This window comes from Cervus elaphus, chromosome 23, assembly GCF_910594005.1.
Source record: "Cervus elaphus chromosome 23, mCerEla1.1, whole genome shotgun sequence".
Lineage (NCBI taxonomy): Eukaryota > Metazoa > Chordata > Mammalia > Artiodactyla > Cervidae > Cervus > Cervus elaphus.
Window position 1 is genome coordinate 56,484,762 of NC_057837.1, and position 18,749 is coordinate 56,503,510.

The following is an 18,749-nucleotide window of genomic DNA, read 5'->3' on the forward strand; positions in this document are numbered from 1 at the left end:
CAGGACGGTGAGAGCAGAGCGCTGAGGCCAGCCTGGACCCACCCCCTGTGACTCCCCCGAGGGGGGCTGGCCCTGGACGGCGGTTCAGGCCCTCACCTGTCCTGGCGGTGCTTGGTGGCCAGTGCCCTGTGCAGCTCCTCAATGACGCGGCTGGGGGGCAGAGGCCGGTGGACAGTGGTGAGATGCGGAGACCCCGTGGGCGTGGAAAGCTGTCCTCGGAGGGAAGGGTCAGTACTTTTCCCGCCAGAGCCTTGGAAGAGTGTGGCCTGGCCTGGGGCATGAGAAGAGCCAGTAAGAAGGTAAGTCTTTGGGGTTAGAGACGAGGGGCTTTGCTGAAACACAGAAGCCTGTGAGCAGAGAAGACGCAGGGCTCCTGGCCAGGTGAACCCACTAGCATCCTATCTGAGACGCTGTGTCAGGCTCCCTCCCCACAGAGACGGAGATGGGTACATCCCTGATCAGTTCCCCTCTATCCTTGGGACCCCTGAGCCTTACAGACAGCAGTGCCCACAGGCCCTCGGCAAGGTCTCGGGCATGGAAAGCTCTCTTCCTATTTCTCTACAACAAACTTAACATCCTGAAGCCACGCTTCCTCTTGGGGAAGCTGGAAGAACTCCCCAAGCTGTCCAGCCATTGCTGAGCCTGGACCACCACCACAGCCTCCCTGTGCTTCCCCATCACCCACTCACGTCTGCCTGCAATCTGCACCTCTCCTTGTGGGAGTCTTCTGATCAAGGCTCTCCCATTCTCCTCAGGACAAGATCTGGGCTGATGACAAGTCCTAGGGCCCCACAGGTTGTTCCTGATCATATTTTAACATGCTTCTTTCTTTCTTTCTTTTTTAAATTGAAGTATAGTTGATTTGGGCTTCCCTGGCAGCTCAGCAGTAAAGAATCCACCAGCCAATGCAGGAGACGCAGGTTTGATCCCTGGGTCAGGAAGGTTCCTGGAGAAGGGAATGGCAACCCACTCCAGCATCCTTGCCTGGAAAATCCCATGGATAGAGGAGCCTGGTGGGCTGCAGTCCACAGGTTGCGAAAGAGCTGAACACAACTTTGCAACTGAACACTCACACGTAGTTGATTTACAATGTTGTGTAAATTTCAGATGTACAGCAAAGTGATTCAGTTTAATACTGAGACATATTTTGATGTTTTAAAAATAGGCAACATATTTTTAAAGTACTGAACACCACGCGTGTGTGTGCTCAGTGGGACTGACCCCATGGACTATCTCCTGACAGGCGCCTCTGCCCTTCCTCCTCCTCCTTTGCTGCCGCCTAGCTGAAGCAAACATTTCCCGGAAAAGGAAATGAAGACAAAGTTGCCAAAATGCAGACTCAGCTACAAGAGATCCAGGCAGAAGTCCACAGCAGGCAACCCTCCTGTCCTCTCCCAATCCTAATCCAGTCCTCAGACTCCTCACCCCTGAGGGCGGGTGGAAGTCAGAGGAGCTGACCACTGGCCCCTAGGACCCACGATTTAAGACGTGAGGAGAGTGGAGGGGTCATGGGAGACGAAATGGGCTGAGGTCTGATCACGTCCAAGCACAATGCGGGCAGAAAGTCTCCAAGCAAATTACACAGAAGCCAGAATAAAGTGGGGGGATGGTGCCTCAGCCAGTGGATTTCCAACTGATTTATGTTTCAATGGATGGAATGGGGATTATCGCGAAGATAGTAACAAAATACAGGACAGCATTATTTGCCTCAAAACTTCATCTGTGTGACCACATCACCCAAGGACTAAATGCTCTGACTCATTCCCAGAGATGCAGAAAGAGGCAGGAGGCAGACGAAGGGGGTCAGATCACCTGACTGTCCCTTTGATCAGTCACCTGCACTCACTGTGCAGACACTGGGGTCTGGGGCTGAGGGCAGAGTTCCCTCCCTAGAAAGGCTGGTCCAGGGATCAAGGGCTGGGCTCCTGGGAGTGCCTGGGGCTGGGCAGCTCCTGACAAGTGGTGAGTCGTCATATTATCGCTGGTGGTCAGGGATTAGAGCAATGCTGCTGAGCTCTGCTATCCGCTGTCACCTTCATGCCCACTGCCCGCAGAGGCAGAGTGTAAGGATTTATTCTTAAAAACAATCATAACTTTGTGAAGGGCCTGCTTTTCCTGAGACCAGCAGTGTCTCCTGTTTCCAGCAGTGATGAGACAAGATGCACCAAAACTTGAAAAGTCAATGTCTCCGGGTCCTGGGATCTTTCAGCCAGGGTGGCCAAAGCTACAGAAGGAGATGCCCTGGGAGGGGGGCGGTCTCTGCTGAGCTGGGCTTCCCGCTCTGACTACCACTCTACATGCTGGTGTGGATTCCTGGCTCTGCCTTGCCGGTCGGAGTGCCCACCGAGGTGAACAGAGATCATAAGTGAAACAGAGAGAAAGAAAGGGAGGGGAGACAGGGCTGGGGAGGGAGGGAAGGAAGAGAGAGAATGAAAGAGAAGGCGGGGAAGAGAGGTAGAACAGGGGGTGATGAGAGGGAGGGACAGAGGTAAAGGGGAGGGAGGGAGGAGGCAAGAAGAGACAGACAGACACTGACCCAGAAGCAGAGAAGGACAGTCAGACACCTGAGTACCCAGATAGAAAGGCTGTGGTTGTGTCTCCTGCCTCCAGATTCTGGAAGAAATCTTTGACAATTGCCCCATGTTTGCTTAAGGGAGCCCCAAGTCCCGGCTTCTGTCAACCAAGCTCCTCAACAAGGGCCGCCCTCCCGCCTCCAGCTCTGCTCCCCAGGACCTGCCCAGAACCCCACTCACAGAAGCAAAGGGTGAGAACCAGCCCACAGTGGGAGCCCAGCCAGGACCGGTGGGAGGCATGGATGGATGAGAGAAGGAAGGACAGAGGGTGGATGGGTGGATGCTCGTAGACCCACCTGTGACACTTCTTGTGGTTCTGGAGCCTGCCTTGGGTGGTGGGGTGGGCAGCAGCGGGGGGCTGGGGAGCTGGCCCACGGATCTCTCCAGGGGTCTGGGAGGACTGTCCAGGGAGTCGGACCCAGCTAAGGCTTGAGAGGGCTCGTCTGTGCTAGGTGGGAGGCTGCCGGCGGCGTCTGCTTCTTCCTCTCTGGATGCTGACGACACCTTGGCTGGTTCAAAGGAAAAACAGAGGTCACAAACAGCTGCTTCTCTGACTGGGGCAGGTGTGAAGACAGTGAGGGGCTTTGGCTGGGTGGGCTTGTTATCATGAGACAGAGGGGTCACTTCCCATACACACACAATTCCCTGTGAGCTCAACAATCAACAGAAACATCAGAAGCAGAGAGAGGAGGGAAGGAAGGAAGAGGGAGACAACTTCAAGAGTGTGGGTGACTCTGTCTCTTCCCCCCCTCAGCTTGTGGTACTGAGGCTCCCACCTCACCTGGGGTTGCTGGTCACCAACACAGGCTCTGGAATCAGGCCTGAGCTGGCCCTGCACTTTCTCTGTGCCCTTGGATGAGTTACTGACCTCCTGTGTCTCCATTCACACTGGATGACCTTGGAGTAACATCCAGAGTCCCTCCCAGGATTGCTGTGAGGTTTAACCAAGAAGCAACAACGACATGCATGCCTAGCACATTGCAGACCCTCAAATCCCTGAGTCACTGATTTTCCATGCCAGATTTTCCACAGCCCTGCACTGGGTGAGCCTGTGAGCTGAGTGGTGAGGGAGAAGCAGGGGGTTTAGCTTTGAGGAAGGGTCAGCCAGCCCAGAGGCCCCTATCCCCTCTCCTTCCAGCTGCTGGTCAGGCTCTTCCCCCTCCAGGAGCACTGCCTGTCCACCCCTGTGCCTTCTCCCCACCCATCAACCCTCTCCTTTCCCCCTTCTCTTTCCCCAGCTCAAGTTCCACCATCCATCCCTCAACCACCATCTCACCAACACCCCTCAAGCCCTCTGCCACCCTTCCTCTCCACTTAGCTAATTAGGAAAACCCCGTCTCTGGATGCAGCCTCCGTCTGTTGACTCCTGTCACTGTGGAGCATTGTGGAAGAAAGGCAGTGACATGGGAACCCCCATCCTGGCATCTCAGGACCACCTCCGTCCACGCCCTTGGCTCTGCTCCATCCTGTGGTCACTCAGCTTCAGACCTTCTCTGTGTCTCTCCTACCTCGACAGTTTCTTACTCCCTCCTCCCTTGCAGCCTCACCTCCAGCTTTACAGAGGAAACTGAAGTCATCAGACCAGGGGGTGCAGGGGAGCTCAAACACAGACCTACCATTCCTTCTTCCCTGACACAAGAAGAGAGGCAGCCTCCCATCCCCACCTTGGGACCCCAGACTCCCTACCCTCTCAGACCACATCCCAGGTGCCCAGCCCTGGGCAAGGCATTGCCCCACATCATGTAATTTCATCTTTGCAATCACCTATGGGGGAAGATCCTAACTCCCTCTGCAAAGCTGGCCCCAAAGTCACTGTGTAGTATTCACCCATCATCAGTCAGGGAGAATGCCTAGCAGGGAGGGGTGCTGTCCGTGGTGCTGACTGAGGCAGGCCTGATCCTGTCCTCACAAATCTCTGAAACTATAGAAGGGACACTGCATGTCCCATACACCCCACTGTCATCACCATTTCCATTTTCTTATTGCCCCTGTTGGAAGCTGAAGACCTCTCTGGCCAGACCTTCTCCCTTGTGAAGCTCATGGAAATGCAGAAGGGCTGGGCCTCCCGAATCCTGATGAAATGTCCCCTTCCCACCCACTGCAGATGTCAGAGTCAGGTTTGTATCACTGAGAACAGCAATTACAGCATGACCCTCACTTTATATCCTGCATGGATATGCACATGAAAACATTATGGTTTTGTTATTATTACATCTGCCTTATTTAGCTTTTAACTCGAATTTTTTTTAATTGGAGGAAAAATGCTGTATAAAGTTGTCTTGGTTTCTTCCATACAACAATGTGGTTAGTCACAATTTTATGTATATATATATATATATATATATATATAAATATTATATATATATAAATAAATATAAATATTATATATATATATATATATCTCCCCTCCCTGTTGAACCTCCCTTCCCCCCAACTCACCCCTCTAAGTCATCACAGAGAGCCAGGCCAGGCATCCTGTGTTATAGAGCAGCTTCCCACTAGCTATCTGGGCTTCCATAAGGGTCCAGCAATAAAGAATCTGCCCGCCAATGCAGGAGATATGAGTTGGATCCCTGGGTGGAGAAGATCCCCTGGAGGAGGAAATGGCAACCCACTCCAGTATTCTTGCCTGTTGAGAATTCCATGGATAGAGGAGACTGGCAGAGTACAGTCCATGGGGTTGCCAAGAGTTGGACATGACTGAGCATGCATGCATACACAGCACTACTCATCTGTTTTATGCATGATAGTGTGTATATGTCAAAGCTACTTTCTCAACTTGCCCCACCCTCTCCCCTTCCCCTGCTGCGTCTACAAGTCCATTCTCTACTTCTGCATCTCTACTCCTTCCCTGCAAAAAGGTTCATCAGTATCATTTTTCTAGATTGAATGTGTGTGTGTGTATACACACACACATACATAAATACATATTTGTTTTTCTCTGACTGTATTTCACACTGTATAATGGGCTCTAGGGTCATCCACCACACTGCAACTGACTCAATAAAACTGTCCTCAAAAGTGTGATTTGTTCATAGAAATTTTTTTAAGACTCCTAGACTTCAAGACTAATGTTATATCCTATGAACTGTTACCTGTTACTTCTAAGAGTCTACAAATCTGATTGTTTTAGTGAAAAAAGTTTCGCAAAAATATTAAAAGAAATGTTCTGCTTCTGGGTAAAAACAGACGTGTGGTTTCCTTGTTGAGCCATAGGCGAGTGAGAACTGTCCCTTTTCTCCACATGGGCAGCAGCCCTGTGACTGTGTTGGGTCTCCTGGTCTGTGTAAATCAGTGCAGGGCAGTGGACCCTGATTCCTGGGAGGCCATGCTCCTGGTCCAGGCCCTCAGTGGCCATGCTTGCAGATGCAAGCACCAGGAGTGGGGCTGGCATGAGCTTGAAGGACTAGTTCCAGGCTTGGTTCCTATCCTCTGAGCACCCAGCATGCTCCCCATGTCATGGTTTCGGGGCAGACAGGTGACAAAGGAATGACTCACCTGGCCTCAGGCTCCCCACTCTCCCACATCCATCCTTTTCTTCTGTTGTGATCAACTTATTCAAGAAGCGTGACCTTGGTTTCTAATCGCTAAACCTCAGTTTCCTCATCTGTATAAAATACCCGCTCCTGCCCACCACCAGGGAGGGAGGGAGACTTCCATGAGATCACAAAGAGGCTGTTAGAAGCTATTCAGCACTTTGGACAGTTACAAGCCACTCTGCCCGGAAGAAAAGCATTTTGGAACAGCATTCATGGGCTCCATCCACTAGATGCTGTGAGACAACCAGACTGTCTCCAGACGCTGCCCAGTGTCCCCTCCAGAGGGATGCCCAAGGCTGAGAGCCCCTGCTTGAGGAAGACACTACTTATACTTCTGAGGAGATGCTCTGTGGGGTCTCGTGGAGAGGGCGGCCCCTCATGAGACCCACAGCTGTTTGATATTAAGTCTCCTGGGTCCTGTCACCATGGACACTCCAACAGGCCAGTTTCTCCCTCTGGGCCTTGGTCTCCTCACTGGGACCTGGAAGTATGGACAAGGTGGGCATGTCTGAACTGGGTTCCACAGGTTCCCTTGGGAGGGTCACCGAGAGACAAGGAGACAGAGCAGCCCAGGGTCAGGGTCTCACACCCTTGTTGGCCAGAACAGGTCCACTTGGCTGTCTCAGCACAATCCTCCCACCTCTGTCCCCTCGTCTGTGGCTCCTGGACACCATGTCCCCTGGTACCCTCCCGCTGGTCTCACCTGCTCAGCCCCTCTCAGGCTCCTCCAGACTGCCCCAGCACTAAGCCCTCAGTCCTCTTCTCCTTAACTCACTCTCTCATCTAATTCTCTCCTCCAGTCCTCTGGCTGGAATCCATCCCATCTCTGCCGACCCTTGACCCTTTCCCAGCGCTCCAGACTCATCCATTACTGGCCACTCTGACACCTGTGTCTGGAGGGCAACATCAAAATGAAACACAGGCAAACCCATCTCCTGATTTCCCAGGAGAAATCCCTCCCCACTCCCTCTTCTCTCTCACTTATCTACCCATCCATCTCACAGGTGTCTTTGCCAAGGCACCCTCCTAGGAGCTGTGGACAACAACACTGATCAAAACAGAACCCCACCTTCACCAGACTCAGTTCATGGTCCCACAGCCCGCAGCTGTCCAGCCAGACTGGACAAAAGACTCTGTCCCTCTCCTGTCCTCCTCACCATCCAATGCATGAACACATCCTGGGCACACTACTTCCAAAATAGTTCTCAGAAATACTGTCCTCTCAGTGTCAGCCACTCCAGCCTCTGCCTGGACCTCAGCAGTGGCCTTCAAGCTCCTTTCCTCCTGCCCATGATGCCCCAAATCAAGTCTCTAAACAAGAGGGTGGCAAACTGTTGTATAAAGGGCTTTGACTTTGCAGGTTATAAGGTCTCAGGAATGGCAACCCACTCCAGTATTCTTGCCTGGAGAATCCCATAGACAGAGGAGCCTGGTGGGCTACAGGGCTACAGTCCATAGGGTCGCAAAGAGTCGGACAAGACTGAATGACTAACACTTTCACATCATGGCCCAAATCTATTGTCTAAAATAGGGGCGGCAAACCTTACTGTAAAGGGCTTGACTTTACAGCTTATAAGGTCTCTGTTGGTCTCAGCAGAAAACTCTGCTGGCGGACACAAAGAGCAAACTCCCCTGGCCACCCACCCAGGTGGATGTGGGGCCACCTGTCACCCCCAGGGTTGCCCAGTAGACCTTTCTCAGATGATGGAAATGCTTCCTCTTTCTCTGCTACAGCAGCCACGCTGGCCAGTGAGCACCTGACCAGTGGCTGATGGAATAGGAGAGCTGGATTTTTAAATTGGTTTTGGTTTAAATTCATATAAATCACCATGCAGCTAGTGGACAGGGTGGCTCTGGATTTCTGGGAGTCAGTGGCCACAGCCCTTCAACCAGAGAGATCTCAGGGTAAGCTTCCAGCAGACCCGTGGAGGTCCCCTCACCCCACTGGCCCAAGGTGGAATGTGGGTCCTCCACGTGCTCTTAGGGATCTGGGACTCAACACACAAGGCACTTGCAGCCCAAACCTCCTGTGAGTCTCTCCTCAAAACTCATCACACATTGAGCTCTCACACCCCAACCAGTCTGAAGGGTCCTAGTCTGGGGAACTGGTATCTCAGCACCTCCTCTCTAAATCAGCATCTTCCTTCATACCCTGTGTGAGCATGCAGCTACCACTGAATTCCAGAATACTGTGACGCTGAAACATTAACATCTCAAGTGCCGTGTTGATTTTTTTTTTTTTTTTTTTTTTTAAGGGTTAAAAGCGGATGTCAGTTTTGCATGTTCACTGCGTTTGGAAGTCCACCCTCAGGGTGTCCCTTCCTGTCCTGACCAGCAGAGGTCGCTGCTCATCCACTGAGCTTCCAGTCAAAGTCCTTCTGCCTGGGACATGCTGATGAGTGGGGGGGCTTGCTTTATAACCAGTTATTACCCACCAGCTGAGAGAGACCAGCCTGAGAGGAGGATGGGGTGGGCTGGGGGGGAAAGCTGCCATGGTCAGTTTCACTGAACCCCAGTGACATCCAGCACGCTTGGACATGGGCAAGGAGACTGGCCAACTCCCAGAAAAGGCCCAGCAGTGGACACTGGTGATGTACGGACACCTGCTGAGAGGCTGGTGTTGGGTACAGGGAGGGTGCTATCTCTGCCTGGTCCAGGTTCACGGTGCCAGCCCATGAGCTGATTGTACAGACAAAGGCAGCCTGGGCCTGACCTGTAGCCAGCAATCTGCTAACCCTCCTCTAGATGACAGAACAACCCACATTCCAGAACATGCCAGAAGCACAGCAAAGTCTGGCTATAGTTGGGGCTGTCGAATGTTATACTTAAGAGCATGTCTGGAAATCAAATCCCAGCTTCACCACTGATGCGCTCTGTGGCCTCAGGGAAGTGACTTATTCTCTCTGGTCCATCTTAAAAAAAATGGGGGACTTCCCTACAGCTGACTCAGGCTGGTGTTTGGCAGAAAACAACGCAATATTGTAAAGCAATTATTCTTTGATTAAAAATAAGTAAATTTAATTTTTACAAAGTGGAGGCCTTCCCTGGTAGTAAAATGATAAAAGATTCTCCTTGTAATGCAGAGGACACAGGTTCGACCCCGGGTCAGGGACCTGAGAACCCACATACCGTGGGGCAACTAAGCCTGTGACCACAACTCCTGAGCCCGTGAGCCCTAGAGCCTGTGCTCTGCAATAAGAGAAGCTGCTGCAAGGAGAAGCCCCAGCACTGCAACTGGAGAGGAGCCCCGACTCACCACAAATAGAGAAAAACCTGAATACAGAAGTGAAGACTCAGCGCAACCAAAAATAAAATAAAATATTTTAAAATGGGGCTAAGATAATCCAGCACACAGAGAACACACTCCCTGAATGCCACTTTCCCTTTAAATTCACGTACGCGTGGGAACACCGGAGCTCAGCCCCAGCCCCACAGAATCCGGTCCTGCTTAACATCAAAACAACGGGTCCTCCCAGGACTTTTCATGAATGTTCTATGGCTGATGCCACACCATCCACACAAATCCAGGAATCACCCCAAACACAAAAGCCCAAAGTCAACCCAAATCACTGAATCCAATCTTCTCAGCTCCCAGCCACAGTGACTGTGTGGGAACAAGAGCCCAGGGGGCGTGGACTTTGATGGCTGAAAAGCAGCTAGCTACACACGTGAATTTTTGTGAATGCTCCTGAGTTTTAAGCCCAGGCAATGTTGGAAGTGGTGAGTTTAAGGTCTCTGCATTAGATTTCAATCCATTTCCTCACTGAAGGGGCTTTGCTCAAGGTCAGGCTTCCAGAAGAGCCTGGAGCGGCAGTCCTGGTCCATGTTCTCGGTGCAAGATTTGTGACCTACAGCACTGCCAGAGATCCGGGGGAGTCCCCGTTCAAAGCAAAACTCAGGTGCACCCACATCCCCAAACATGCATGCTGTTAGTGTCAGGGCCTCTGGGGGGCATCGGCAAGCAATCCAACACCAGGAGTTAATGCATCGCCCTCCCACAAAGGGCTACTTTTCCACAATGTATGTGTGTGCTCAGTCGTGTCTGACTCTTTGTGACCCCAGGGACTGTAGCCCGCCAGGCTCCTCAGTCCATGGGGTTCTCCAGGCAAGAATACTGGAGTGGGTTGCCATTCCTTTCTCCAGGGGATCTTCCCAACCCACGGGTTGAACCCTCATCTCTTAGTCTCCTGCATTGGCAGGCAGATTCTTTACCACTAGTGCCACCACAATGATGATGACAAAAGTGATGATGATAAAGGTGACAATGACAGCAGCAAACACTTGTGAGCCCTCAGTGTGAGCGGCAACTAAGCTAAGTGGTTTCACCGTAGCAACCCCAAGAGGTGTGCGCAACATGACCCCATTTTCGGTTGACGACACAGGTTCAGAGAGGCTAAGTGACTCGTCCACGGTCACACAGTGAGGAGTTCAGTCACATCTTAAACCCAGGTCAGGCTGATGTCAATGACATTGCTCTCAAGTTTCTAGTTCTATACCTTTGTAGCTTCCCTGGTTGGCTCAAAGGTAAAGAATCTGCCTGCAGTGCAGGAGACGTGGGCTTGATCTCTGGGTAGGAAATAGCAACCCACTCCAGTATTCTTGCCTGGAGAATCCATGGATAGAGGAGCCTGGTGCAGTACAGTCCATGGTGTCACAAAGAGTCAGACACGACTACAACTAAAACAACAACAAAAATCCTTGGATGAGTTACCTGTTTAGCTCCTTTTCATCAACAAGTGAAAGGGGGCAACAGCATCAGTCATCTGGGTGTTCTTCCAGGGTTCCACGTGCCAACATACGTGACAGCACTTAGAACGGTGTCATGCACACAAGCAGCCATGTGCGTTGGCTCTTGGGGTCGCCAGCGTTATGATAAAGGTCAGTATTGGCTCTTGGGGTCGCCAGCATTATGATAAAGGTCAGTATTGGCTCTTGGGGTCGTCAGCGTTACGATAAAGGTCAGTAGCTGCTGTCACACTGACCACACCTCAAAGGAATGAACCAGGCCTGCTGCCTCTAAGGACAGCCTTCCACCAAGGCTGCTGCCCAGCGTGGGCCAGGATCCTTGTCTCACCCAGGTCAACAGCCATCCTCGGAGCAGCTCAACCCCAGGGTCCAGTCAATACCTGCATCGTCTGCCTGGTTATCCGAGGCCAGCGGCTCGTCCAGGGAGGCCTGGTCTGTCCCTGTGGCCAAAGGGCTCCCCGGCGTGGCTTCCTCTGAAGGCAGCGGCTCCTGCCGGGGTGTGGAGGGTTCGCTCTGTGCGGCACGGGGCTCTCCGTCGGGACTGCATGCTTTGTTCTCAGTATCTGCAAGAATGTCAGCTGTCAGCCGGGCCTGACTCCCTTCCTACTGGCTCTCACTCACACACAGTGACTTCCTGGAAGAACACCCTCCCAGGCCTGGGGTGGTACCCTGCATTGCTCGCACACCCCCTGGGAACTCTTCTCCATCTCCAGTCTCCCTAGGGCAGCACCAGTGTCACAGCACACCTGTCCCGGCCTCTGCCTGCACCACGTCCAACCCACACCTGAGCCTCTGTGATGCCCCTGTCCCACCAGCCAAGGCCACCCAGACAGGTGATGACAAGCGCCGATTGCTGTTCATCACCGAGGTGCTAGGTTGTTACCATCATGGCTATAAATAACCTTCCACTTCAGCACCCCCATCCCACCACTTGGTCCCCAACACACAAATGCTTCTCGTTTGTCAGATCTGACATTGTGCCAACCCTGGAAATCTGCAGGTTAACAAGACAATCCTTACCCACCTCCCACAGGAGGCTTAAACTCTGGGCGGCCACACATGGCATCACCAGCCCAGGAACCGGGCACAGCCCAGGACTGAGCGGGAATCAGGGAGTCCTTGGTCTAGAGAGTGGCCATCCCAGGACGGAGGATACCAGACTCCTAGCAGGACACCTCAAGAAGGACCAGCACCGCCCCTTGCTTGGGGCTCAGCGGCTGGAATCCTTGAGGGTCTGGCCCTTGCCTGGCTGATTGCCCCTCTGGGGTCCTATCTTAGTGTTGAGGGGTTCGATGCTCTGGAGCATAATGACTGATTGGTCCAGGTCACACAACCACACAGCGCAGGTCCAGGCTGGAGGCCCAGCCAGTCAATCATGGTCAGCTCTGAGACACAGCTCCCAGCCCTGGGCTTACAGCACCCACACAGCCCCTGCACACCCTAATCCCCATGGCTGGTTCACCCGGCCACCATGGGGCGGGGTGTCAGCGTAACCTGTGCACATCCACATGGCTGGCCTGCTCAGCACTGTAGGGGCGCCAGCCTGGCTTGGAGAACACGGAGGCGGGGGAGGAGAGATTTATTTCAGAGCTGGGGGTCCAGTGACCAAGTCAGGTGGCCGTGTCCCTTCCACTCCTCAAAATGTCCAGGTGGGACAAAAAGTATAAGGTTGCCCTCTCCACCCATCCCACCCCATTGCCCCCAGTTCTTGTGCCCGGGCAGCAAATGGCTCCAGGCCTCAACTTCCACTTCTGTAGAATGGGGCTAATAACTCCTTGCTTCAGAGAGTCAGTGCAAGGATTCAGTGAATTAATGTCTACAACATGTCTGACATAAAGCAGACACCACGCATGTGCTTTCATTACCCTCACTGCTGTTGTTGAGGAGGAAGAGGGAGAGGATGACAAGGGTGATGGTCTGGCCACTCGCCTGGGCCCCTCTGCCATGTGTTATCAACAACCTTCCTGAACAGGGCCCTCCCCAACCCAGGACCTGGGCCAGGCCCGTGATGAGACACCCTGGAGGGACATGTGCTTGTCTTCACTGTTGTTCATCTGCTGCATGTCCCCTCAGGGGAGGCAGGTGGAGAGGGCAGAAAAGACAGAAGTCTGAAGATCTGGGGCCCATAAGATGACATCTGTGCAGCCATGTCACCTGGCCGGGGGCAGGGTCTAGACCAGGTACTGGTGACCCCTTCCCAGAAAAGAGAAGTGACCAGTATTTCTATTTTAGACTTTCTGGACCACAGGCCGCAAGATCCATATTTTTTTTTATTTTTATGAGAATACTTTAAGTTTTAAACCATTTTAAGCTCAAGGGGCTTTACAAAAGCAGATCCTTGGCCAGATCTGACCAGCAGTCAACCAACCCCACCCCAGGAAAAGACCAAGACACAAGCCAAGAGAACTCGCCCAGTGGACACAATTAGAGGTCACCAAGCTCAGAACTACAGCATCTTGGGCCCTCTCTCATGACTGGTTTACACACACTTGGCCCACAGCCGTGACAGTCCCTGCTACCAGCTTACCTGTCTGTTGGTGACACGTGACAGCCAGCACTGACTGAGGCTTTGCGGGACTGTAGGTACTCTGCTAGCACCACCTCACCTGAGCGTCATAGCCCCCCACCCCTTTAGGTCCTATATAGATGGGGACCCCAAATTTTAGAAGCGGTGGCTCATTTGCTGCTGGTGATGATCCCTGTTAATAATAAAGGCATCTCCATCCTCCTCATCAATAAAATGGTCAGAACACTGAACCTGAAAGAGACCCAAAGTCCCCACCCTCCACAGGGCTCAAGAAATGCTGCACCCCAACACACGGTTCTGGGGTTCCTCCACCTGCTTCTACAGCTTAGCAGGTTTGCACGACTCTTTTGGGCTGTGCTCAGAGCTCCGGCTCATGATCATGTTCAATGAAAAGTTACAGTTCTCAAAATAGCCCGGGTGGCTGGGTCGTTGCTAAGCAACGCCGGGGGGTAGGGAAGCTGTGGGCAGCTGGTCCCCTGCTCCCCTCACTGTACGTCGGTGCTCTGTCCCCGCCAGGCCCTTCCAAGGGCGGCAGAGGAGAGCACGAGCCGGGGTCATTCACAGAGCAGCCACGGAGAGAGAGGACGTGCCACAAACATACAACACGCACCGTGCAAGCACACGCATGCATGCACACACATGCATACAGACACTGCCCTCGGCGTTCCCACCAGACTTGACTTGTCACTGCCAACCGCCCCAAGGAAAGGGACCCCGTGGTCTCTTAGGTCACTTGAACACAGCACAGGGGTAACCACCATCTCATTCTCGGACCACTGATGCAGAATGAAAGTCCTTAAATTATTTAAGATAAAGCCAAGAGGACACACACAGGAGGATCAGGGAAAGTCACTCAGGAGCACATAGAGCAACTGGCCAGAGAAGCGGGGGTACTCCTGTCCTTCCTCAATGTGCTTGGACCGGGGAACCCCATGTGGGGCTGGGATGCCGGCCAGCCCTTGCCTGACACAGACACATCACCAGCCAAAGCAGTGAAGAGAGAGTGAGGGAAAGGTCAGCTCCTCACTCCAGGCGGACCCGGTCCCATCTTGAGTCTCCTAGCAATGCCAGCAGGGTCCTTCCTGGATCCGGCAGATTCTTAGAGCTTCAGGAACCGAGGCGAACTCAGAAGAGTTCATACAAAGCACATGTTCACAGTATCACAAAATAACACACCACCCCCCTCACCAGGAGCGGGGAGGGCAAACGCACTCGCTGGACATAGGCTCGTCTCGGGGATGCACGGGCACCCCTGCAGGCCCGTCCACAGCCAGCTCATGCTGCCATGATCCTGATTGCCTTGTGGGCAAACTCTGGAGCCGGGGGCATGTCCATGTACACGTGAGTGCCCACCTGTGCGGGGCAGAGGACCTTCCTGGGTTTGCCTGGCCAAGGGGGTCCCAGTGCGAATTCCTGGGGCTGTGAAGGACTCCAGACCACTCTGGGCCCCTGGGTGACTATTACAGGCTCACTTGGCCTCCCAGGTGCCCCCCAGTGTGAAGTCCAGGCTGGGGTAGGGGAGACTGACCACAGGGGGGCACTCCTGGCTACAAAGCTCCTGGCTACCTACTGGCCCAGTTGGGCAGGTGGGGAGGGTGGGGTGGGGAAGGCCATCTTCTCAACTGTGTGGGGGGTGGATGGTTCAACTTGCAAGGCTACAGATTCTTATCAACCCAGCAGGAACTGTGCTGTCCCAACTGCAGGACAAATTAGGGACCAGGCCTGACCAAGAGCTGGACTTCACCTGCAGTGGGTACAGGCATTTTCTGGACAAGTGCAGGACCGAAACTATCAGCCCAACAGGCATTTGCCCCAGGAGGCCGCAGCCAAACATTCTCAGGTCTCCTCTCATCACTGTGTGTTCATTACACAGTCGGCGCAGAGTTTAAGGGGTACGAGTGGGTACTGAGCCCACATCCCTGCCCCCTCCCTGACCAAGGTCTCTTCCGAGGGCAACCCTTGCTGCCCGACTTCTCCCACGTGCCCCCCAACCAGTGACACCCCCCGCCACCAGCAATGCCCCCCAGCAACACCCCAGGAGGCTCACCCTAGGCTCCGCCCACTCGCCCTGTGGCTTTCTGGGACCCCCGTGGCCCCAGAGGAGCCTGTCACCCAGCCGCTCCTGGGGAGTCTTGTTCTCTTGGCTCTGTCCACGTTGGAGGAAGAGGCAGGAGGGCGCTAGGCCCTGTGAGACACCAGACTCTCTCCCTCTCCCCATTCCTGACCTCCCCACTTCCCCACCCACCTTCTCTCAGCAGCTCCTTCTTGAGGTGCCTGCTCCCTTCCCCCATGGGGTCCTGCACGGGCTGCTCCATGGGGCTGGAAGATGCTCCCCAATTCCCTATCGCTCTCCGTGTCTCGCCAGAGGCGGCACCAAAATTAGATCCAGCTGGGGAGGTTTATAAAGCAAGATGCCTAAGCCCCGCCCCCAGCGCCTTGGACAGCAGAGCACCCAGGTGACCCTAATTGTAGCAAGTTCGAGAAGCACCTTTGGACCCTCCAGCATCAGCCCCGCTTACGTTCTCCATGAGCTCCGTGCCTCTCCGTCACCACACTCAGCTCAGCTGTGATTGTATGCTGACTTGTGGGATTATCTAATCTTTTGTTTCCCGCCAGACTGTTGAGTTCTCCGGTAGTTCAAACAGTAAAGCATCCGCCTGCTAATGCAGGTAGACCCGGGTTTGATCCCTGGGTTAGGAAGATCCCCAGGAGGAGAACAAGAAAACCCACTCCAGTATTCTTGCTTGGAGAATCCCATGGACAGAGGAGACTGGCGGGCTACAGTCCATGGGGTCACAAAGAGTCAGACACAGCTGTGCAACTGAACAACAATCATAAAATTAAAACAGTCTGCATTTCCATCTCAGCGATGACATTCTCCTAAATCTGAGACACAGACTAGACCATTTAACATCTGAAAGTCCCAGGACTTGATACCAACCCCCCCCCACCTTTTTTCTTGTACCAGGCAAAGTTGGATTTTTAGCACTAATTTCCCATGTAGTTTTCCCTGAAAACAGTATCATTAAACTACTTTTCTTCTTAAATCCAAAGGAGAGGACATGAGGGCCCTGCCTGAAGCAGAGCATCTTATAAATCTGGATTCACTGACTCCATGGGCTCCCTTCCTACTTCCTGATGCCTGGGCCAAATCGCCAAGACACTAGGAATATCTGAGTGTCTTATCTTAGTATATATCTTCATATCTTATGGAAATAGGAATTCCACTTAGTCACATGTCCTTGGGGAACTAGCTCTGTAAGGCTGAGTTCCTTAAATCAAGGGGGCAAGAACTTGGTTCAGCTCCAGAAACACTGGTAAACAGCAGTGAGGTTTTCTGAGACCCCACCCCCACCCCGCCCCGCCTTTTCCCACTCTCGCCAAGCTTCAGGGAACTAGAAAGCAAGAAGCTTAAGGTCAGAATCCAAGTCCTATGCCTCACACCATCACCAAGGGAGGAAGATGGGGGATCTCAAGCATTCTGTAAATTAGTTGTGATGGTGATAAAACTGTGTGTTTCTCAAAGAAGCATACACAGGCAACCACGCAGATGCCACGCTGAGTACTGTCTCTGGACCAGAGACTGAACAGCATCGGGGCCCTCCCTCTGGCTGCGTGACCCAGGGCAGCCACCTCCCAGGTGCTCCCATTCCTCATCTGGAGACAGGGATAACACCACACCCAGTCCCGAGGATGCTGCGAGGACCAAAGGACAAAGGTGAAGCCAGCACAGCAGCAGGCGTATAGTCGGCACTTAAAAAACAGCAGCTGCAGTCCTAGGCAGTCATGGGGAACAAAGACTCAACAAATCAAGGACTAAACTACGAATGTGAAGAGACAAAAGTCACCGCTACGACTCCAGAGGAATTGGCACAAACCATCCACACCCGGCTGGGGTGGGAAGCAATCCCTCATTCCCCAGGGCGAGTGGCTGACTCACACTCATGGAGGGGTCCCTCAGAGGCGGGGGTTGAGCCATGGGTCCCGACTTGGAAAACTTCTCTAACCATGGAGGCCTCAATCCAGTGCAGCTGCCACCTCCGGACAACAGACTCCTGGGACACTCCACCCTGAGGGATTTGCTGGGCCCCCGTGAGACACCCAACTCTGTGTTCCCGGGCCCACTTACCTTGCTCCATCATCTCCAGCAGCCCCTTCTTGATGAGGTCCTCCCGGCCCTGCCTGCCGGCCATCTTCTTCTCCAAGGCTGCATGCAACACAAACATCAGGTGAGTCCTAGGCTGAGCATCTCAGGCCCCACCCTGAGCCCCGGCCAAGGCCACCTCCAGTTCAGGAAGACAGCAGTGAAGCAGCAGGTGACCGTGGGTCAGGGGGCTACAGGCGGGGGTGCGGTCAGAACCCAAGCTCCCTCACCAAGCAGTGTGCTGATCATGTACCGGAAAGCCGGGCCTTGGGGAGGTAAATGAGTTCTGTTTAAGGCAGTGGTTTCCTGCCTTGTCTGAGAAGCGATGCCCGGAACACCACCCTCCTCTAAGTTCTCACTGGCCATTCCTTGGCTGAATTCGCCTTCACTTACCAACCCAGGGCCCTGTTCCCTCTCTGCCCTCAATGCTCTGGGGTGCATGTCTGTGGTTCTATACATCCTGGCCACCCTTTTGTCTGTTCACAGATCAGCCTTCTGCACAACTGCCCCACTGGAGGCTCTTTCAAGAAGCCCAGGTTCACCCTTTCAAAGACTGTGCCAGTCAAATAGGAAGGAGGCAGGCTGGCCCCATTCCCCTCCACTGATTCTAATGTGCGGAAGGACCCTTGTCAATTTCTCCTTCAGAATAGCCCTTTGGCCCTTCTCCCAGAACAAAGCACTCCAAAAACTCGCCCCTGCCCCTCCCTCTCCCCTCCCAGCTCACTTGCTTGAGGAGACCCTTTTTCCCCTAACTGTCCAGAAACCAATCTGCCTACAGTAGAATGCAATTCCCAAATACAAACCCATGTCATTCCTCAGATCCTCTCCTTAAAAGATGCAAAGTGCTGGCTATGAGCCTGGGTCACCAGGGGCCCTGAGTCCCCCACACATGTGAGTGCTCAGCCCAGTGCAGGTTATGATGGAGAAGAGAACTGCCATCTGACCAGCGAAGCTTAAAGTCTAGTGGCCGATGACAAACAGATGATGTCAAAGGTCATCGAATTTATTCAAAAATATTTACTGAGCACCTATTCTGTGCAGGCATGGGGGAGCAAGAGAGGCGTGAGCTCTGCCTGTGGGCCAGCACTTTGGCACAGAGGACTCACATCTATTACAAGCAGGCCAGTGGCATCAACCAGAACCAGACAGCCTGGGACAGGGCGTCCAGGGAGCCCCGGTGGCCTCCCTGAGGGCATTGACTCAGGTATGACTAGGAAAAC

At 53.3% G+C, this 18,749-nt stretch overlaps 1 protein-coding gene across 4 annotated transcripts in view; it reads right to left on the reverse strand.

Moving 5' to 3' along the window:
- The window catches only part of PHACTR3 (phosphatase and actin regulator 3), a 204,115-nt gene that overhangs the window by 67,031 nt on the left and 118,335 nt on the right, over positions 1–18,749 (reverse strand). For all 4 annotated transcript variants that reach the window (XM_043884710.1, XM_043884708.1, XM_043884707.1 and 1 more), the window contains 4 exons: positions 17,515–17,592; positions 11,239–11,421; positions 2,870–3,082; positions 97–271 (listed from right to left, as the gene is read on the reverse strand). In XM_043884710.1, coding sequence (XP_043740645.1) covers positions 97–271; positions 2,870–3,082; positions 11,239–11,421; positions 17,515–17,592 — 649 coding nt within the window. The remainder of the gene's footprint in view (positions 1–96; positions 272–2,869; positions 3,083–11,238; positions 11,422–17,514; positions 17,593–18,749) is intronic.